The sequence below is a fragment of the Nasonia vitripennis genome, chromosome 1 (genome assembly GCF_009193385.2).
Source record: "Nasonia vitripennis strain AsymCx chromosome 1, Nvit_psr_1.1, whole genome shotgun sequence".
Classification (NCBI taxonomy): Eukaryota; Metazoa; Arthropoda; class Insecta; order Hymenoptera; family Pteromalidae; genus Nasonia; species Nasonia vitripennis.
The window spans coordinates 13,034,639-13,057,263 of NC_045757.1; the positions used below are offsets into that span (position 1 = coordinate 13,034,639).

General features: G+C 43.4%; 2 protein-coding genes across 3 annotated transcripts in view; both read left to right on the top strand.

The window, feature by feature from the left end:
• LOC100115760 (AF4/FMR2 family member 4) overlaps positions 1–7,657 on the top strand; it is a 145,500-nt gene extending 137,843 nt beyond the window's left edge. The window contains exons 13-21 of the mRNA XM_016981071.3: positions 70–247; positions 1,243–1,742; positions 1,831–2,305; positions 2,525–2,652; positions 2,746–2,937; positions 3,017–3,109; positions 3,197–3,293; positions 3,387–3,651; positions 3,739–7,657. Coding sequence (XP_016836560.2) covers positions 70–247; positions 1,243–1,742; positions 1,831–2,305; positions 2,525–2,652; positions 2,746–2,937; positions 3,017–3,109; positions 3,197–3,293; positions 3,387–3,651; positions 3,739–3,848 — 2,038 coding nt within the window. The 3' untranslated portion in view covers positions 3,849–7,657. The remainder of the gene's footprint in view (positions 1–69; positions 248–1,242; positions 1,743–1,830; positions 2,306–2,524; positions 2,653–2,745; positions 2,938–3,016; positions 3,110–3,196; positions 3,294–3,386; positions 3,652–3,738) is intronic.
• Positions 7,658–9,676: 2,019 nt separating this feature from the next.
• The window catches only part of LOC103316545 (PH domain-containing protein DDB_G0287875), a 73,368-nt gene continuing 60,419 nt past the window's right edge, over positions 9,677–22,625 (top strand). The window contains exons 1-2 of one of the 2 annotated variants that reach the window (XM_016990147.3): positions 9,677–10,050; positions 10,103–10,386. The gene's annotated coding sequence lies outside the window, so the exon portion shown is untranslated. Of the gene's footprint in view, positions 10,387–22,625 lie in introns of both variants that reach the window. The other variant, XM_016990146.3, reaches the window with a different exon arrangement.

The window sequence follows — 22,625 nt, forward strand, 5'->3', positions numbered from 1 at the left end:
CCGTTTGACCTGGCTGTTGCGCAGTTTTTAAATTTCACGCACTCGACTCTAATGAATTCGTTTACTCAGGTTACCCTCGGTGAAAAGAAATAGCAAACTGAGCGAATCGCCAAAGAAGGTACAAGAGAAGAAGAAAAGCCCGCCGAAACTCAAACCTAGAAGGCAGCGGTCCCGAGTTGCCAGTGCTCCCGAGTGTCCCTCGGAATCGGACAGCGAGTCTGAGGTGGCCTTAAGGACCAATCGGAAGGTATGTTGTCGAATTTCTTGTTTGATTTTCTATAAATCAAAAAAAAAAAAAAAAAAACGCTGCTGTCGCCTACATTGCAAATTTTTGTCGTGTTTACTTTGTAATAAGATCTCCACGCTGAGAAACTCGATTACAAGTTGAGTACAAATTATTATTCGTAAATTGCAGAGTAAAAATACATGTTTCTTTCGTACGAAGCCAACAGCTTTTTTTTAATCTTTCGTTGCATGATTTCATTATACTAAAGGTATTTTTTATTTAGTGGTAACGAATTAAAAATAAGTTTAGTCTGATAAATTAGGTTTTCATAGACATATTATGCTGTTGCATTTTAGTTTACTCAATGTCCCTATGATTTTATTTATAGGTATTTATCTCTAGCATGTTTTCATTCGAATACACATTTATTCAAGCTTCAAAGATGCTGAAATATCTGTATGGATTTGCCAGCTGTCTTCTGAATTAACATTTATTTTCAATATTTTAGTGAAAGCCTGTATAGTCGTAAGACTTTGATGGTTCATTGCCATAAAAATGTATGCACGTTGAATTCTCTATTTTGTCATATATATTCAAATGAATGGAAAACGACAAGTTTCCTATTTATTCAATAACTTTTAAGTTTTTGTGAATATTGTTACATTATCGCAACGAAACGTATCATTCGTTCAATAGTAAAATTAATCTGAATTTCCAACTATTGACATTTAATTTAACCATCGTAATGATTAATTCGATCTTTTGAATAAAATCACACTGCGATTTTCAAAATTATCTTCTTTGGTCAATAATAATTTTCAGTAACAATATAATACCTCTAAATAAACCATGTACATTACCTGTTGAAAAGTCGCACACAAAGGATTAAAAAAGTATAGCAAGCCTCGAAAATCTCAAGGCTGAAATCACCCAGATCATTTCACCGAGAGCTAAGTTATCGCGTTTTCACCCCTTACCAATCAACTAATCCAACCACTATTGTCTTTCGTTCACAGGTTGCACGAGTTCAGCCAAGGCCTCGAGTTCCGCCAACGCGCACGACGTCACCCGACAATTCGGACAGTGACAACAGCCCAGCTTCGGTAAAACTCCAGGACGAGACCGGAGCCACGGTTCAGGACAACAAGAAGAGCGCCTTGCGTCGTCTGTTTGTTGATTCTCGCGCCAAGGGCGGCAAAGGGGGCAAAGGAGGCAAAGGAGGCAAAGGTGGCGCCAAGTGCGGCATCTACGTGGAAGAGTATACGGGTAATACGCCAACAGGCAGCGAGAGCCCATACAAACGACCTGCGCCAGTCATGGCGCCTGACAGGCAAGAGGAGAAGCGCTCAGAGGAGAAGAGGCAGCAGGTAAGCTTCCCACCACTGAGCTTCGTTAACGGAGTTCCGAAGCTCATGTGTAAGCTTGACCTGAACAAACTTGGACATATACCCCAGTTGTCCAGGGGACAAGAAATCAGACAGAGAACTGAGATGCCAGATACCAGGCCGTCTTCAAGGTATGTTTTATCAGTGACACTTTCTTTTCGACCAATAAATTTTATAAACTAATTTAAACTAACGATTGTGTTATTATTCCCTTTATAGACAACAATCGAACTCACGTACATCACAGAGGCCTTCGACGCCGGAGGAGGGTGAGATCGTCGAGTCCCGGAGTCACGCCAGCGGCGCAAATGCCGCCGAGGACAGCGACTCGGCGGCCGCCGCGGTGACACCAAAGGGCGGCAGCTCCCGAAGCAGCAGTAGTGGGAATAGCCGAGTGATCAAAAGTGATACTGCGGACGCTAAATCGAGCGACGCGAAGCCGATACCGAGTGCAAGTGACAGTAATAGTGCCGGCGGTAGTGGTGGTAGTGGTGGTGCTAGAGGTCATGTGAACTCGGCGACTACTGGTAGTGGTGTTAAGAGGAAACGCAAAGAGAGCTGCAGCTCTGTATCCAGTCTTAGTACTGTTTCCTCGGGTGACACAAAGGTCAAGAGCGATATCAAGGAGGACAGGAAAAAGCGGAAGAGGAAGCATCAGGAACAGGAGAATGTCGCCAGGTTCCCTTCGAGTCAGGTAAATGGTTATTTTTATCTAATTGCGTGTTAGTATTTTAAACTGTCATAATCAAGAGTTGTCAGTTTTTTCAATTTATCAATCAATTTATTGTAACAACAGTTTAGCATCGATTCGATATTATTTGTATCTTAAATTACAATAAAGATTTTTAGAGTCTTATATTTTCATAAAATGATTTCAATCGCTTGACTTACTTTGGTTTGTTTATTTTTACAGCAGAGTGACGCACAGCCCACGAATCACGAGCGGGAAGAGAAGCCTGACATGAGTCTGCTGCCTCCGCCGCCGCAACGCTTCTATTCCTACTTTTACATACAAAGCGATGCTATGGAGGACCTAGACAGGTAAACGTCGTACACTAAAATTGAAAATTAAAATTAACAATAAGTCATTTAGTCAGGAGAATGCTTTAATAGAAACTTTCTTTCAAAACACAGCTACCAGGAGCAGTACTTGCAAGAGGCGAAGCGACTGAAGCATCTTGCCGACGAGGAGAGGGACGTTACGACGCAGGGTTTACTGTACCTTGAGGGTGCTATATACTTCCTGCTCACCGGCCAGGCTATGGAGTCGTCACGCTCCATAGGTACAGCCTATAGAATGTACAAAGATACTCTTTCAATCATCAAGTAAGTTGAAACAAAATTATCGCGTGAAAGTTAATTGAAGTAAAGAATTTTTTGAGTAACCATTTCATTCTTTCCGCAGATTCATCGCGAATAAGTTCCAGTCTACGGTATCTAGTAACTCATCTAGTAACACAGTTGAAAGTACCATTCACACAAGACTGCTTACTTTGAGGTCAGTAGATAGCTACTTTTGCCTTCTTATTTTTATATAGTCAAAAAAACCAATCGATTAATTTATCTTATGTTTTTTTTTTTCTAGTTTATGGTGCCAATCCCTTATATACCAGAAGCTATTCGCCATGAGAAAGAGCGAGATTAAGGGGAATTATATATTCTTGGAGGAATATTTTGCAAAGGTACGAAAAAAAGACGATAACATTTTTTACCCTGTTACTACACGTTACTGTAAGTAGAATAAAATATAACTTTGTTGTGTTATGTTTTTGCAGCCTGAAGGCCAGGGCACACCGTCCCTGTCGCCGACGCCGTCACCCGCGGGATCGGTCGGATCAGTCGGTAGTCAAAGCAGCGGCTACAGCAGTGGTGAGCTTGCCAACCGCGGACTAGCTAATGGTCAGGCACCGTCTAGCTATCTTAGTGTACCCTCACAAGTACACGCCGCCATGGCTAGGCAGCACCATGACTTAGGGCTGCTCATCAATGCCCACGACAAGTGGGATAAAGCCAGGGACCTTGTTACCGACAGGCACAGAGGTATGTTTTTCTTCTATAAATAGCCCTCCATTTATAAGATATATTTCTTGCATTGTTATTAAGTATTAATTGATATTTTCTTTTCAGATTTTTTCATCGAGCTGGACGAGACGTTGGGACCCTTGACGCCGAAGAGTTCGCTGACGGATCTGGCGCGTTACGTGCAGGCCGGCATTAAGAAGCTGCGCACTCTTTGACCCAAGTGGCACAGCCCCCGGCCGCCCACGCCAACGAGCTACATAACCTCGCTGCCCCACAACATCGCCACCTATCCGACCATGTACACGTAGGCGGTGCGCGAATGCCGTGCAGCCCTTTTACTTTAATGTAATTAGATACAGAGGAAAATGTGCGATTAAAGCGGCACGGGGGCGTGTGCCTTCTTCTCGCTCGGTATTGATGCGATGCCGCAGATGACGACGTCCCCATTTAATTAATGTTATCCTCTGTTGGTTAAAATAATTAGAAAGACTGGAATATTTAGCGTTTGAAACTTAAAAGAAATGCTAAAGAGCGGAAAATTCGTCTGCGTCTACTATTATACATAGAGAGAAAAACGAGATATGGTCGTTGTATCACACGTTTGTAAAATTGTAGAGAAGATAATATCACGAGGAGAATTATGATGATAAACTACTACTTTTACTATTATTATTACTCTTATTATTATTATTATTATTATTATTATTATCATCATTATTATTACATTACTATATTACCTTTTTTTAATTTTATTGAGGGTACAGTTGTCTTAAGATTTGTAAAAAATCGAATCCTGTATTTTCCATTGTAATGGTACTTGCAAGGTAGATTATCTGATTGATAAAGAAGCATGCTTTTTTGTTTACTTGTTTATAGTTATCATTATTGTATAATTTTATTATATTTTTTGCTTCTTCGGTCAAGCCTATTGCAACTGTTTTTCTTTGACAGATAAACTCGTGATTAGATGAAAGAATTATTGACCGACTGGTTGCTATTACTGATGATATAAATCGTCAGCTTCAAGCTTTCTTTTGTGGTACGCATTGTGTATTTTTCGAAAGTAAAACGTCAAGTCTTCCGTATAGCAAATTGAAAAATTTTTTTACATTTTTTTTTAAAAGACTGCAAATTTTGTAATATGAACACGATTTTGTATTTGCTTTTGAGAAGTACTTATGTTTTTACATCGAACGGTTGTGTTTCGATACAGAAAAAGAGAATTACTGATTTTTTAAAATATTAAGATCATACTGACCTCTATTCTATTTTACTCAAATAGATAGATGTATATGTTAGAAAGCATTGAGTGTCACTAAATTGTTTTCTTCTTTTTCTGTTTTAAAGTGATCAGACTCTGAGTAGAGTGTAAATTTAAAATGTTTTAAATCCATTGTATACGAATTTTCTTTGTTTTTTTTACACAGCAATGAAAAGAAACGCATACAAATATTCTTAGTTAATTTTTTCATTTTACGACGTACTACACAAAACATTGCGCTGGAAAGTATGCGCATAATCGATATTAGCAAAATTGAATTGTTAGCAAGAAGTTGAAAATTGAACTGGTATAAAGAACGTAAAGTTAGAAAAAGTAAAGTTAAAAGAGCGCGAGAGAAATCGTCTAAGAAAGTGCCACAGGAAGAATCGTGGAGGTTACCTGAATAAAAAGCATGTACGTTATATAAATTAAGTAATCCAAATGTAAGAAAAATCACAAACGATATAGTTTATTACGTATACAAAGGAATCTATATACATATACATATAAATATATAAATATATAAATAAATATATATATATATATATATACACAAATTATTATTATATATATATTTGAAGAGAAACAAAAACAGAGAAAGGAAAACCCTCGGAGTAGAAATTACGTACGTAATTTTCTCCAGATTCTCGATATCGTCATCACATTACGTCCGACAGTTGCTGGAGCGGAAAACGTTTACACTGTGCAAAATGATTTAAATGTAATTACAAGTTTTCCCTCTGTGCCATCGGATACCATGCGACGATATTCGCAAGGAATGCGTGTAGATAGGTGCGAGAAACATTGTACGTAGACTATAATTAACAAAAAAATTGAAAGAAAGAATTATAAAACAAACAAACGAGCGAGATGATGGTCTCCGAACTCGTATGTATAGCGATGAAAGAAACGAGATCATGCGGAAAATAAACATATTATTTGCATAACCTAGAAATATATGGGGAAAGTAGTGGTTTTATTAGAGAGAAAGAGAGTACGATGAATTACAAAAGAATCACACACAAATACGATAGAATGAGAGTGTAAACGCGATTTTTTGTAAGTCTTCTCATATATGTAAGGTTTTGAAGCGCAAAAAGGAAACTCGACCCTTCCCGAGACCTTTGAGTATACCACCTCCGCCCCAAAACTCGACGTTTCATAACGTGTATTTTTGCAAATAAGATATTTAAGAGATTAATTAATAGCAAAAAAATTGAAAATTATGTAATGATTTACAGAAAAAAAACGAAGGATAAAAGACGTCTGTCGAGTTAAGCCGAGTTTTGGATCTGTAGCGTGGGGGACTCGTGACGAGGGGTCGAAAAAAATAGAAAAAATAAAAGCGAGAAAAACGCAGACGAGAATACGACTTTATAAATCACGAACATGCGTTGCGCACGACAACTCTTTTTAAATCAATGTGCAACAGAATAGATAAAGTAAATAAACAAAAGAGTTGTAAGTCCGCAAATATATTGTAAGTTTGCTCACTGTGTATATTTTTGTAAATAGGGTATACGTATTTTGCGATCGCAGCCTTTGAAGATTTTCGCTATCTAAACATGTCTTACCGATGAGAAAAGCAAAGGAAGAAACTATAGGATTTACAATAAAATCGATGACAGTGGAAAAACGGTGACCCACTCTATTTTTTCGATTCGTAAAAGCAAGGTGCTTAATTTCTACAGTCTTTCTTTTTCCATTCGCCGTTTCATCTATCCTTCTTCGCTGAGTTTCTCTTACTCCTATTACTTCTTCCTTCGTTTAAGAGCAGAGCAATGATGAGCATTTACCTTCTTATTTGTTCAAAAATTCAATATCTCTGTTACGTCATTTCTTTCGCAAAGAAACAAAAACCGTACACACCGAATCAACAATTGTAAATTAAAAGATAAAAAAAGACGAAAGAAAAAACACAAAGCGCGGTCCAATGGTTCATGGGAGACAATTTTTTACGATATTATAATTGAAGTAACAAATAAAAAAAATGACTTAAATCCACAAAAGGGATGGGAGCGCTCTCGTTTGTAAATACAAGTGGTTATAAATCGCACAAAAGAGGGAAAAAGCAGATAATTAAATTTTAACGAAGTTGATGATGCATTTCATCGAGGCAATGCATAATAACAAAAAAGTTTTTAGGTGCGATGATATGAGAGGGTAATAGTTCATTACAATGAAAGTCGGCCACAAGGAATCGCTTGAGCCATTGGTTCTTTTTCATACACTTAAATTATGTCTTACGCAATTTCGTCCCTTTACGAACGGATTGAGTTAGAACTCAAGTTTGCAAGTTAAATTTAGAAGATGAAAATATACATGCTCCATTATCGTCAATTTTTTTGAAAGCATCGCTGTAATTTGCCAAGTGTAACATGAAATTAAGAAGATAACAAATTCGATTGTACGTCTTATTTATTGTTAGTTTTTGTTTAGAAAATTTAATTATTGGTATATTATGTAATATAGACGAATAAATATGAAATCATTTAAATTGCAGATGATTATCGGAAATGTTACTCTTATTATGATAAAACTGCATCGTCTGTTCTCTAACTTGCGTTATTTTCTACTATACTTATCATTTTCTCATACCTCGATTGTTTTTGCTATAATTTTTTCATATTTGTATTTTCCTTTGATATTTATCTTATTTTTTGTAATACAAAAAAGCGAATAGAATTTCTGCTGTGTACGTTAAGCTTCGTTGTTGAACAAAAGAAGTGACTAATAAACGAAGCCTCTTGTGCATAATTCTAATGGACTTATTGATTTGATAAAGAGAGAAAATGATTTTTTTGCAACCTCGCGTGGTCTTCGGGCTTACGTTTGTGTTTGTTTCCTGTTTGTTATCGTCTCTTTTTCCATTATTCATGAGAACGATCTTAAGTTAAGTTGCATTAAAAATACTATTATTAGTTAGTATCATAAAGTTATTATGATTATGATGATTATTATTATTATTATTATTATTATTATTATTATTATTATTATTATTAGTTTAGCGTATGTATTTTGCTTGCAGTTTGCGACGAGCAATAATTGTAATATTACGATAATAGTCGCTCATATTGACAATAATGTTTATAAATGATAATGATAATGATTATGAAGTTATCAATTAATTTATTATTTATCCGTTAATTTACTAATGATAATTGAAAGTGAATAAAAAATGAGTAAATAGCAATTTTATCGTAAACATTTTGGTTTCTCATCCTGCCTTCTTGCTCCTTTTTCCAATTATTTTATTGTACAAAAATGGTTTTTAAAAAATGCCAACAATGGCAGCATATGTATTATCAGATCCAAATGAAAAGTTGTAAAATGTTTGCATTGAATTATGGGAACATCCACAATTTAACCATCTGCGTACTGTGTACAAACGGATGAAATTGCGTATCGCGTGAAACAAATAAATCGTAACTGGTTCAAGTGCTTTGCGCATTTGGTTCCTCCAGCCAACAAGAGCAAAAAGCGGAAATTTGTAACGCATGTTCGACCGAATTCTCGTCTTCTGTGTTTCAGGCTATATGAATCTATATGATATCAGAATTATTTTATCCATGTTCAATAAAAGAAATTGAATAACAAAAAAAGGAATGCCTGCAAAAAGACATGTTTTTTAATCCACGAAACTTCTGGAATGGCATTTAGCACTCAACGAAGTCATCCAGCCTTTGTTACATTGAATAGCGCGCTTATAGCTCACGAAGCTGATTTATGAGAGTTTGGTTGCTTTACTTATAGTCGAGAGACGCTTACTGTTAATTCATGCATAATCAACGACGTAAAGAGGTCTTCTCTGTATATGATTTAAAGAAAGCAATCAGCAATAACACAATACTATGCTCCGCATCGATGATTTTTATTACTATATGAATTGTGGTACATTTGTATTCCTTCCGTTGGCGCATCTGGTTTAAGAAACGCGATGGAGTAAAAGTCTTACTGCATATTATAATGTAAACAAATGTTTCGTTAGGTTAAATTTTTATCGAAGGAAGTAAGGAAGAAACAAACAAATATTTCTAGTAATAGACGAATTCTTATATAAATAAGTTTCTTATAATAAAAACAATAAAATCAAAATAAACATTTAATCAGTATTTTGATTATTTATACATGATAAGTAAGATGTAAATAAAAAACACTTTCAATAATCGACTGCATCGATTATTTATTTACCATCTCTTTTTAATTTTCTTATCTTTTATTCTTTCGAAGCAATTCTTCAGTTTGCGTTTAATTACTCACAACAATGCTTGCAACATTTTATTTTTTCTGCCTCTTGTTAACGATTTCGCGTTTCATACAAATGTTAATCCTGATTAAAGCAAATCTCGAATCCGACATTATATTGATAAACATTATCTGATGTCTGACCTGATGTTGACAAATGTAAACAAAGATATATCGCGCCATCCGTCGATTTTCGACCAAATATTTAAATAGTCCTATAACACTCGAGTTCACATAAATTCCACGCGCTAATAAATCAAGAGGGGCATGGCACTCCTGGTACCGGTCGCCCACCCCCCAGTTCCTTCCCGAGGTCAACGACCCGCAGTTCCGAAAATCCGACTCATTAACTCGCGACACAGAGACTCCCTACCTTACCGACTTCCTTGCCCTTCGATCCCGTCTATAGTCGCCCGCCGCGACATCCAGACACACACACAGTTATATAGCGATGCAACAGTTCGACCAGCCGCCCGCCGCAGCGCTGTGCACGTCCCACCGTCCCACCACACACCGGTGCGCGCGCTCAACCGGTTTCCAGGATATCCAGCAGCCAGCTGCGCGCGAGAGCCGCAGTCGCCGTTCGCCCGTTGCTCGCAACGCACGTACCCGTCGCGCTCCCCGACACGCGCGCGCGTCGCCTGTTGCCGCGAGTTTTTTTCTTCCTCTGCCCGGTCTTAACGTACAAAGAGTACACAATCACGAGTACAGCTCTACTCGCGCGAGTGTTTTTGTGAATGAAGTTTGTTTATTCTCGGATGGATAGATCCCAATAGCCGGCAGGCCGAGGGTTTTCTGCGGGCGAGCGTTTCTTTGTTTTGGTTCTTGCTCCTGGTACCGCGCGTACAACGTTGTCCATTCACCTCGAAAGTGTCAATGAAAAAAAGTCGCCGAGAGAGAGAAAGAGAGAGGTTAGTGTGGTCCTCCGCGAGCGAACGACGTAAACTAAGGAAACCGCAATAGCTTGTAAACAGAGAGACGTGCGCGGAGCCGCTCCTGCAACCGACGAAAATCTAACCTATAAATCCCGGAGCAACATCCTTCGTGCTGCCGCCGCTGCTGCTGTTGTGGTTCTTCCAAGAAAGTGAGGAAGTAAAAAGCGCAGTCGGCTCAGCCGGTACACTTCGGCAACGGAAGGAGGAGAGCAAGACAGGAAGGGCAAGGACGAGGAGGCGAAAGGGAGAGAACGCAAGAGAGAAGAGTTTTATCCGGGCGTTCCGCTCGGATCCGCGAGAGAGGCTTTCAAGGTAAAGTCCCGTGTGCGTCTGTGCGAGTGTACAGCGAACTTTTGTTTGTTTTGTAAAAGTGACCGCCGCAGGCCGGCCTTGGACGTTGCTGCTGTTGCTGCTGCCGATTTTTCTCCGCGCGCTCGCGAGAGTGAGGAGGGAGAGGGTTGCGATGCGGCCGCTGCGCCTCGCGATCGTCGTTTTTGTCATTGTTGTGCTGCGGGGATAGATAGAGAGAAAGCGCAGTATAGGTACGTGGGCTGTATACAAGCGGAGATGGGTCTCGTTTCGGAGAAGTCTGCCGCGCTTGAGCGTTTTTTTATTCTTTTTTCCCGGGTGTAATCTGATTCGGTCAACAGGTTCAAGAAGTTCAAGTCGGATTTAATTCAAACTTGCGGTCTCGAGGTGACTCGACGACGTGAAAGCTTTTGTCCATTTCGTGTAAAATTATTTTTAAAAGTATAACGAGGATATAACACGCATCCTTGCCGCGGCAAAAATAGATGCCATGCGATTTTTTTTTTATTTCCGCGCCTCTCGAGCAACATAAATATAAACACACACGCGGGAGTGCACACGTCCATTCATTTACGCGAGCGCTGAAGATTACAAAATTCAGCTACAAAATGCAGTTTGAAGTAAACCAGTTTCCCCCCCCCCCCCTCTCTCTCTCTGCTTACAGGTTCTCCCTCCCCGATCGGCCTGTCCTCTCCTCGTTTTGTTTCGGGCTTTAAAATTTTTTGTTTGCACCGCGCATTCCAGCCTCCGATCGCGCGAGTTGCGTTTTCAATCGTCGCACGTATAGCCGCGCGCCGCATAAGCGCTGCAATGAACGCGTTTTTTCTAGTCGCTCTCGCCGCTCGCACTTTTACTATATGTATATACGCGGTATGCACACACACGCCCCCGCCGGAGCTAAAAATTCGTCGCGCACGCAAACTTGATTTTCAACCGCGTTGGCATTCCTGCGCTCGTCGTCCTAAAAATGCATAACCGCGATTTTTTGCTTCTTCTCTGTATACAGCCGATCGAGCATAGATTAATCAAAGGAGATTCAAGAGCCACACAGCGTGAGTTTAGGATGTATACCAACGCGCGTATGAATGAATCACGGAGCCGAGAATAACGCGTATCGCGCGCAAAAATCGGAAGCACGCATCCATTAACTTCCCGTGCAGCCGTCGAGGCGAAGCCCAAAACCCAGTCATCGGTCGGTGCAGTCCACACTTAGGAGGCTTTTTTCGGAAGAGCGGAGGAGCGAGGTCGATGAGTCGAGATACCGGCTGAATGAGGGACACGTATAAGCCGTCGGAATGCGTGAAACGCTGGAGAAAAATAGAGGGAAATCGGAGAGGGATTAAAGGGCCGGAAAAGAATTTGGCTTGGGAAAGAGGGGAAGTCACGCGGATGTATTTTTAAGCGATATTCCAGCGAGGTTAGTCAGTAGGTCACAATTCTCTCTCGCTTTCCGATACAACAGCACTGCTTCTCCACATTGCGTTGTATCTTCCACTCTGCCAACAATTGTCTACTTCTATTCCGAGAACTATTTTCAATATCAGCAGAAAAAAGGGCCTCGTCGAAGTAACCTCCACGAGTCGCATTCACACACGTCCCAGCCGCCTCGCAAGTAATGAAAGGGCCCCACTCGACGACTCCAGAGGAAAAACAAGAAAGACTCGGATTTAATGCTCGCGCGCGCGCGCGCGCGCGCGGGCGATCCGATCGAGCACGCAATGATCTTGAACGAGAGCGAAGGCCCCGCGAACATTTCGAAAGAGGCACGAACGCGCGCCGGCGAAAGGGAAAAAGAGGAGATGTATATACGTATATGTATATACATATACAACAGAGGAGAGAAGAGAGGAAAGAAACCGAAGGAGAGAAAGCAGTGACTCGGGGTAATTTACCTCTGCTTACGCGCGAAGCGATGGTGGCCAATGGGATTGGAAGAGAGATGCGACGCGTGCACTATAGGGAGCTTTGTGCACCGCTGTGGATGGGATTAGATCGTTATTCTTCTTTTGCCGACGCAGCTGATGGTTGTAAAGAGGGGAAGTTCCACGAGAGTGCAGCGATTTCGCAGGTGAATTTGTTCGTGTACTCTTCGTATGGTATTGGGATAAAAGTATACGGACAATATCGAGAGAGCGATTTAGCGTAAGGTCGCAACAATGGCCTATTGAAGTGTCAATTTTTTTTATCACAAAATTTGTAATACGCGTTTCGCAAGCCTCCTGGATTTTTTCCTTCATACGCGTGTGCACACGATTATTTAGGCAATGCATCAGCCGATTTGGGAATCCCTTCGAAAAACGCGTCGTTTTTCATCTCGCCTCTCTCGATCTCCTTTTTCCTCCGGACCGCAATCTATCACGAATCGAAAACCATAATATACGAAACTGCACACCGAGGGAAAGCCTTTTAAAAAACCTCGACCTCGTGAAAAATAACCCGACTCTCGGAGGATTGAGCCTCCGACTCGCGTGTACACGCGATACACTGGCCGAGGAAAAAAGAGAAAGACGCTGCCCGTGCGTGTGTTACTTTACTCTTATGCTACGCGCACGTGGATAAACGCTCGATCTTTTCTCTTTTTTTCATTCCCCTGCTCTTCCTACGCTCACCTTCGACGCTCGTTTTTTTCCGCCGTCATCCGCGTGTCGAATTTTCAAAGACTGGCACTTTTCGAGAAGCAGTTTCCAAGTTATTCTGATCTCGCGTCTCACGCGGTTGGTAAAGGGTAATACGGCGCGTCGCGTTGTGCTGTTGGTATACGTTTCTTTGTGTACTTACTCGAGCTGTATGGTGTGTGTGGTTTTTCTCGATGGTTTTACGATTTGGAGCCTTGGCCTTATTTTTTGGTTTACGATGGGGTATACAGCTATTCGAAGGCTGCGAGGTGGGCTGAAGGTCGATATCGTTAGGTACTTATAATATTCGTTCGAAGAAAAAAGATCGGCTGGAGAGAGAGAGAGAGAGAGAGAGAGAGAGAGAGAGAGAACGTTTTGACCGATCGCCATTGGAGATTTATACGACTTGTGCGCGAAATGCGAGAATAATTAATGCGGCGTAATGACTTCTCTATGCCGGATTTATGCAACCACGAATCCACGTTTGGACAAAAACAAAAAACGGTACTTTGAAATTCTAATTATATTTTCATCGCCTGGAACGTGACCAAGATTTGTATCCTCTAACCGACACGAGAGCATAAAACTTAACTGCATATCAGGGAAGTGCCGCGTTATCTGCGCTCTCAATTATCAACTTCCTAAAAGATGTTTTTCTAAAAATTCACATACGAACGACGTTCAATTCGTGCGAGCCATATACAGTAGATTGTGCGTATTTCTGCAACTCTAGCAACTCGATTGATTCGATTGTTTTGAAAGCATGGTTCCATAAATTTCCAAATCAAAATACAGTTGAGAGTTAACGCTCGTTGCTCGCGGCTTCCCGGAATTCGCTCTAGGAATCTATTTCCGTCGCTGAAGCGAATTTCTACAATAAACAGCTGACCGACCTCCCGGAGTGAAATCGAAATTCCAGGCATTTCTTTAAACAACACCAATCACACGGCCCATTGTCGAGTCGCTCTATCGATTGATTCTGTTCGTCAGAAAGTCGCGCGAAAATCGCGATTTTCCCGCTTTACATAACCCGCCCGCGCAGCGGCCGCCCCCGCACACGAAATTCTTTCAACGCGCGGAAACAATCGATGTCTCTCTCATTGGCGGTCCGTGAAAATTCATTGCGTCACGATACGATTCAACAAAAGGACTGCGGCTGATTCGGCAATTTTGTATCGCCGTATAACCTGCCGTATAGCGCAAGAGAGTCAATACATATACTAGCCGTACAACACCACTCGAACTTTGGCTAGCGAAGATAGGTGGCACATAGGCAGTTTTCTGCTTTCTTCGTCAGATTTTGCGCGCTGAGTGTAGATATAGAGGTGTGCCACCTATGCTAAAACTACCTTTTCCTGGGCCTGTTTATGGGCCACTCGTGCTATAACTGTTTGAGTCCATATTATTATTTATAAAGATCCATAGTAGAATTTTCACTGGTCCAGCTGTCCTGGTCGCTACGCGATGGCCAGTCCCCTTCGCGTATTTTTCGCGATGAAAACTGGGCAAAATTGGTCAGTTTTCCTCTGTACGTACAGAACGCTTTGCATGTACATAACCTTTTGAGGTTATCATACAGAATAATAACACTTATTTAATAAAAGATGAAATTGTGAATGTCAATCTCAATTATGAATGAAGCCATATTATTATTTATTATTTTTTTAAATAAACGTTTCTTAACATTATTTTACATCCTTCAAGGTTGTGATGGTAACTTAAGTTAGCGAGTAGGGTGATTTTATGCTCAAAACTGGCCTGCAAATCGCGAACGTTTCTACCAAGGAGTCTCAGTAAAATTTACTATATTGCTGTACTTGTGCCGCGGCTGTGGTGTTTGAATTGTAAAAAGAGTAACAAGCACAGCGACATCAAAAACGTTTTGGCCATCCAAGTGTTTAATGAGTATTACGCGGAAACCGCATAATAACTTTTATCCGGAAAAAATTAATCAAATCACAGGGTCAATCAAGCAGTAAATCGCGTTATAAATGCTCCAGCCGGTAAAGTGTTCATAGACGGGATGAATATTAAAAAAGAGAAGAGTGAGACGTGCTCACGGGACGGAGATAATGGAATTACGGAAGAAAATTTACCAACAGCTTCACACAAAGTAATCAATGAAAATTAGAAGAAAAAAGGCGATCTTTTTCCTTCTCCACGACGAAGTAACGCCGAGGCTACAATCAGCCTAATCGCCTTTTAAACAACTAACCACGTGGCGTTAAATTTTCAATCCATTAACCGCGCGCGGCGTATCGTAGATTTTCATCGGCGTCAAGTTCATGCTCTCGTCGCCTTCTCTCGCAATAACACAGCATATTTCGCGCTAAACGCATTGTCTCTCTGGCCAAGATCTCCTTTTTCCTCGCGCTTGCGCAACGCTCTCCCCCCCCCCCTCTCTGTATATAAAAAAAGAAGCCGTAAAAAAGGATACCGCTTTCATAAACGCGCGGCGTTGCCCAATGATCTCGCCGGGGCTAGGATTTCGACGAAAACGCTGGCACACACTTTCAAAAATTATCCATCGCTTCGAGCGACTGTTTTTCTCGCCACGGGAAAGCTGCGCAGCGTTGTAATCATATCATTCGTATGGAGCCTCTCGTCTCTCGTTTTTAGTCACACTTTTTCAAATCCATTATCCCGCGCGGCGCGCGCGGCCTATGTTATTTCGTTGTTAGGAAAAAAGCGGACACTTTGCGCCTAATAAGCGACTTCATTTCGGCGAGTTTTTTCCTCGTCGCAACATAACGCCGAGTTGTACAGGCGAGTATAGCCGCACATGATATCCGTGAAAATCCGGTCCCAAAACTCCCCTTCGCACCATGTAGGTATATCATGGGGAGAAGACCCCTCGAGCGTCGTCCGAAAAATTCGCGCGCATCAAAGCGTGCGACGCCGCTCTCACAAAAGGCCGACCCCGGATGCGCCCCGCGGCGACGTGTCTCTCTTTCTCTCTCTTTTGCTGCTCTCGCACAATGAATTGCGCAATATTCGGCGCGCCCGACGACGCAACGTTTTCATTCCACGTGGCGAGGCTCTCGGTATATTTCATTGTGTGTATACCTATATAGCTATGCTATACGGGTCGTCGAGATGTGCTGTGCGGGCGGTTTCTTCTTCTTCGGAGGCATCTTTTCGTTTTTTTTTGCGTTGCGTGAGGATATGGAATAAATAATTTTGTTTGTTAAATAATTTTCGAAATTAATTTATTTCAAGCACACTCTTGTAACAAAGTTAAAACTACTTTTGAAGTAGCTTGTTACTTCTAAATTAATCGCTGCGAACGAAAACTCTCGCTGCGTCCCATCCGAACGAGGTCAACTTCTAATTCCTCGGGGCTTTTTATACGTATACGTGCACACTCGTTCTCCAAACTGCACAGAATTTGCATGTCGTTCGGCAGTTCTCTCAGTTCAGCTGCTGCTGCACAGAGAGTTGAGTTGCATAATCGAGGGCTCAGCTCTCGGTCTCTTTGTCACACCGCGCGGTAGTTCTCTCGTTCAGTGTTATATCTCTTCCTTTTTCGTCCGCGAGATAGGAGCGGCGACGTTTTTGTTCATTATTTGGGCGCTGCTTCGATCGGACGAATTTAGATTTACGCGATGCTATCGGTTCTTTTGACTTTTGTGTTCGGCTCGTCGAATTTCGAAACGGCTGCCTGCTGCCCACATCCAAATTAAAGGCTGTTTTTGCACATCGGTAAGCATCCCACGTATAGTCACAGCGCGCGGCTACACAACCCAGCTCCTCAATTAAGCTTAAAAGCCTTTGCGCTTCGCACGTATATCCTTCTGCTGCTCTGGTAAATAAATCGCCCGACTTATTTACGGTCACCCCTCTCGCGCGCGCACCTGACCTGCGCAACGCAGCTCGCGCTTCATCCTAGCTCCTTAATTTCGCCCGGGAAAATTCGAATTCAACGCGCGGCTCGCGCGCTCGCGATTTATGCGCAATCTTCAGAGAGAGCCTCCTTTTTCACTTATTCAACGGCTTTTCCATGCGGGCTCGAATCTAGATGTGTACCAATGCGCGCGTTTAACTCGGGCTAGAGGTTCTCTCTTACTCTCTGTGCTAATGGCGGGAACTGACGGAGCCGAAGAGGCTATCGCGCGCACGACCCGCTTCCTCTCGACGTGTGTGTGTGTGTGTGTGTGTGTGTGTGTGCCGTAGCTTCGATACTCTTTTTCGAGATCGCAACGAGTGGATATACCGTGAAGAGGTTTTCAGCCGACGACGGGGTCAGAGTTGAGCTTCTTTTTGAAATTCAGGTGTTTAAGTGCAGTATCTTTTGATTTATACACTCGAAATCGCGTTGTATTGCAGGCGTTTCGAAAGTCGAAATCCAATCCTCCGGCTGTCATTCTAATTTTGAAACAGCATCAGAGAATAAAACTGGTTTCCCAACAATCGTTATCTCACCCAGTGCTGTGTGTACAGCCACCGACTAACTTTTCCCAGTACAACAATGACAAAGCTGATCTCCACGCGAGTATCCATCATCCGAGCACAGCGCGCGCACAGCCGCCCAGCGAGTCGAACATCAAAACGCAATAACAAAAACAAAGCAGCGCCAATTATCGATCGCCGAAACAAAAAAAGTCCATAGGTGACGAAGGCGAGTCACGACAATAATACAGAGGCGCGGCGACGTGGCTTAGCCTCGGGCCCCACATTCGCGCGCGATCGCGGCGTGGGCGTAAAATCGGCGACGAACGTTCGTATGCATAGATACACACACACACACACACACACACACACACACACACATAGACGGACGCGCGGTGTTCACACCAGGAGGCGCGGAGTTACGTCGTGAGAAGCGAATGCAGATATTTTTCGGTAATGCTGTTGCCGTGTTGTGAGAGAGAGAAGCTTTTTCCGCCTTCTCTCGCGAAGCTTGAGTGGTTTCGCGGATATTGCCTGATGCACGCGAAGTCGTACTTCGGAGCTGGCAGAACGTAAACTTACTTCGGAAGACGTACCGTTTCATCTTTAAACAGACGTAACCGTTATTTACGCGATGCAGCAGCCGCGTACATCTCCGTGTCTTTCTGCAAAAGTGCAATAGGCCCTGCGCATTTTCATACAATAATGTCCCTCCGTATAACGGCCGGATAAAACGTGGGGGTATGTATACTTGGCCCGAGAATTATGGAACCTTTTAGCTGTTATACGCCGGCGGTGCTGAATTCTGCGCTAGGCCATAAAAGGCTTGTGCGTGTACATACACGTGTATATAGTGGAATTTGCGCGAAAAAAGCCTAGAGATTTTAATTTATCGTTCGCATGGTCTCGGGAGTATACGGGCGGCGTATAACTCAACTCCTGTATTCCGGGGCAAAGTGGCGGCGGCGGCGGTGGTACGGAAAATTGGCTGTTTAAATAACCGTTCGCGCGTGTTTACGAGCAGCTTCCTCACCCCTTGCGCCCGAGTACACACGTACACAACTTTTCGCGCGGCAGCCATAGCCAAGTGTTTCGAAAGGAACAATCTCGTTGAAATTCTCGATCCGGACTTTGCGCGCTCGACCTCTCCATCAAGCGGAGAGCAGTTCCGTGTGTATACCTGTATACAGCGTCGGCGGCCACCTTTTACCTCGCGGGCACAGAGCGCTCGTATGTATCCGCTCTCGTACGTGTGCATCGTGCAAAAATCCGCCGTAAAATGTCAGGGACGGGCGTAGGAGAGAGAGAGAGAGAGAGAGAGAGAGAGAGAGAGAGAGAGAGAGAGAGAGAGAGAGAGAGGAACGGAAGGAGAGAGGTCGGTCCCCTTTCTACCTGCTTTATTTCGAGACGATGAACCTCAGCGAAGCCGTTCATCCGCAGTCTTTTTTCTCTCTCTCTCTCTCTCCTCCTCCTTCTCTTATTCTTCTGGGCATAGCTCATCTTAAAGGATGAAGAAACGTTATATGATTTGCCCGCTGTTTTTTTACAGCTGGAGTCTTCTTTTTTTAGCGCAAGGGGGCCACTTCCACGTGCTCTCGACGATGCGGGCGCACTGCGGAAATTTAATATATGCGCGCGGAGAGAGGAGGAACCAGTTTCGCCGCGTGTGCGCCTAATATGGTACCGATTCGTCTCTCTCTCTCTCTCTCTCTCTCTCTCTCTCTTTCGGAGATGATTTTTATTGTTGCTGTACGTTTCGCGCGCATAAAAGATCCCGACGCGCTAATTAACTGCTGAGTGATCATTTTGAAGCTGTTTATTAAGAAAAAAGTCAAACGCACCGATACACAAAGTAGGTACTGCGGGGATCGAGAGAGGCAGCCGCAGCACGGCATTTAACGTCGGCGCCGTGGCTGCTCTGCAGAGAGAGACGGAAAAGGCGCCTCGAATTCGATTCGACGCGATCCTGTTACGGAATGCCTTTTCCTCCTCGCGCCGAGTATATTTCCTGTTCCTTCGCTGCTTGCGCTCTGCGCCGTTGCAATTACGTGTGCTCGCTGTGTGAAGCGGAGAGGATCGAGAAATGGAGTCTGCGCGTAGGATAAGGAGCTTCAAATTGATCATTCGCGCTCTTCTATTTTTGTTGACGCGGTGAAAATGAAAAATTTTTGTTCACCATATAGATTGGGAAACTTAGGATGCATTAATTACAAACACGAAGCGAATAAAATCTAATTGAAATTGTTTCGCGAAAATAGTTAGCGCTTAAATTCTCGCTTTAATTCAGATATTCCTTCGCGAATTTCATCGTTGCGCCGCACGCTTCGAATTCCAAACATTAAATATAACATGGCCGCATCAACAAAGCCTCGAATTCCCAGCGTGATTAAAAAGCTTACTTATAATTCAAAAATAACTACACAAAATCGCAATAATCCACGCGCATAATCGAATGTTGGTATATAACACAAAGCTTTCAAGTATTATAGGCGCCGTGAATCAGTGGCTCATCGAAGCGCGCGCGAGACAATGGATAGGATAAATCCGTTTTACAATCGAGTTCGCGGCAGCGGCGCAGCTCTTGAAGCCTTCGGAAATTCGCGCGCAACGATCGATGTATTTATTGCGCTTTTGCCGCTGCCGTAACGTAGCTCTAGTGTATAGTTAGGAGAGGATCGAATCGAGGTCGGAGAGGTAAATGGGATTTTTCGAGTGCAGCCGCAGCCGAGGCTAATCGTGAGGAGGCTTGCGCGTATTTGACGTTTCTGTCGTTGTTTATTCTCGGGAGTTAACTCGCGGATTTCATTCGAGCCATTGCAATCAGCATTTTATCAAAATCGATCGAGGGTTTTGAGGGTTTGGATTTTAGTTGAAAAACAAATGTTAAATTTTCTAGCAAAGGGATCGTCTCGATTCCATTTACAAAGTTAATCATTGAATTATGAACTTCAACTCCCCGGCGAGAAGCAGCGTACAGAATCATTCCTGATTCCTCAGACGTTCCGGGCGATTGCGTCTCACCTCACTACACCCATGTATACCCGTACACATGAAGCTTCACAGCAGAGGCTCTCGTGCAGCACACGGCGATAGGAGGTCTTTAACCCTGGCTCGTCGGACTCTGTGTGCATGTGCGCTCAGTGCAAGCGACGCGTGCACGCTAATGAAAGCCGCCGGCCACGAAATTTCCGTCTTTGAATGAGCCGCCAAGCGTTTGTCGAGAGAGCTGGATTCTGGGTTTAGAGGAGAGCTGCTGCTGCTCTTGTATGCGTGGATGTGGGCTAGTGGTGGCGTGAATGGGGATTGCGGTTACGAGCTGTGGCTATGCAAAGGCATTGGATTGTTTAGCGCTTGGCCCTTCGGAAATGAGCCGATCTTTTCGATGGCGGACGTTTCACGTGCACGTGCGTGTTTGAGCCATACTCTGTTTCAAACGTTAGCCCTGTGTTCGATTTGTACGTCAAACAATTGCACGAGGAAAGCAGAGAGCATTCATCAAGATTAGAATAGGCATGCGCCGAAAATCTGACTCACAAAACTTTTAGAAAGTCCCCCGCGGCATAACGATCATCCCGAATGCGCCGATTGATCCAATTCGCGCGCAAACAGAGCAATAAAAATTCCTCTCCTTCATCGATCCTCCGAAACAGGCCTCCTCTCGGCCTGGCACTTTATTACGCAACGAAGCCGATAAATAACCGGAAACTCCCGCAACGCAGATGCATTTGCAAGCGCCTCGATGATAATTGCAAATATCACCGTCTCCGTAAATCACGATGCCCTCGATCCATCTCTCCCGAACCGAACACAAAAAATTCGCACACATGTACAGAAAAAAGGAGAATAACGCACGCGTGCTCAAAACCAATAGACGCGCGATTTACGGCGCCGCGGTCGTACAAATCCCTCCATGCGCCGCCGTTTGCATAATATTCCCGCGGTAGTGCGCGCAAAATACGCGACGCGCGACTCGCAAAAATCGCGCGCGGAGAAGCTGCTGCAATTTCGCGGCGCCGCTGTGTGTATAAATCTCGAGCGGCGCGTAATGAAGCGCAATTACGAGAGCTCGTCTATATGCGTATATATGTATACACGTATGTGGCCGGTAGGTTGCTCTCGATTTATGTAAATCGGCCGCAGCTCGCTCTCTTTCTCTTTCGCGGTCTGGTGATAAAACAGCGCGAGTGGCCACAGCTTAGTATACGCTTTTCGCGCTGGGAGGGAGAGAATAGGAATTTTGATGGACGCGAGGATGGCCACCGCAGCGCTATACTTATACTCGCTTTTCCGCTCTCTGCGGCGCGAGGTAGGGGGCTAGCGTAATTAAATTTTAGAGTTTTCTGGGTCGTTGGGCTGAGAGATGCTGTTATTAGGGGTTTTATGTGACGGCTCGCGCTCAGAGTGGATGCGCGCGAGCGTTTATAGTATTTGAAGGATTTTTCCTCTTTTTCATTGCCTAGTGGATCATTAAACGACTGATTATACCGGCGTGCATGATAGCCGAGATTTTAACCATCAATCGTTTCGTTACTCGTTATCTATCAAATTTTTCGTCGACGATTATTAAATCAAGACATAGGACTAGCTAATTATAGTACAAGAAAGCAATATTCTTCGGACCGACGCAAAAAAGCCTATCCGGAACAAGAAGAGCGCAACTTTCAAAGTTGTATACGACGCCTCGGCGCTTAGAGAGAGGCTATTTTCCATTAAAAGCCCGACTCCTCTCGTCTTTTTTTCCTCCCAACGCCGACGACGGCGAGAACACCTTCTTAACTCTCGTGTCCTTTTTTCCCTCTGCACTTTTACACAAGTATACACACACTTGCAGGACACCGAGTGAAAGTCGCGCGAAACGAGCGACAAGGGATAGAGGAAGTCACGATACTCCGGCTTTCTCGGGCAAAACAGCGGAGAGCGGCTGCTATATAGTCGACTACTACTCGGAAAATAAAGGATATGTACGCGACAAAGGCGATTCGCAAGGGGTCAGGAGAGCCGCGAGTCCTCAGGGAAAGCGAGATTTGAGCGGAAGATGCGAGCTTGAGATACCACCGCCGGGATGGGACAACGACGACTTCGTCGTTGTTTAGGAGAGAAATTTACGCGGGAAGAGGCACCGCGGTGAATATGAGTCGAGCAATGACGGCTGCAGGTAAGGTTTTCACCTCTCGTGGCGGGTTAATTGGGGGACGAGCTCGAATATGGTGTCTTTGTTCGAGAGATCGGACTTTATAT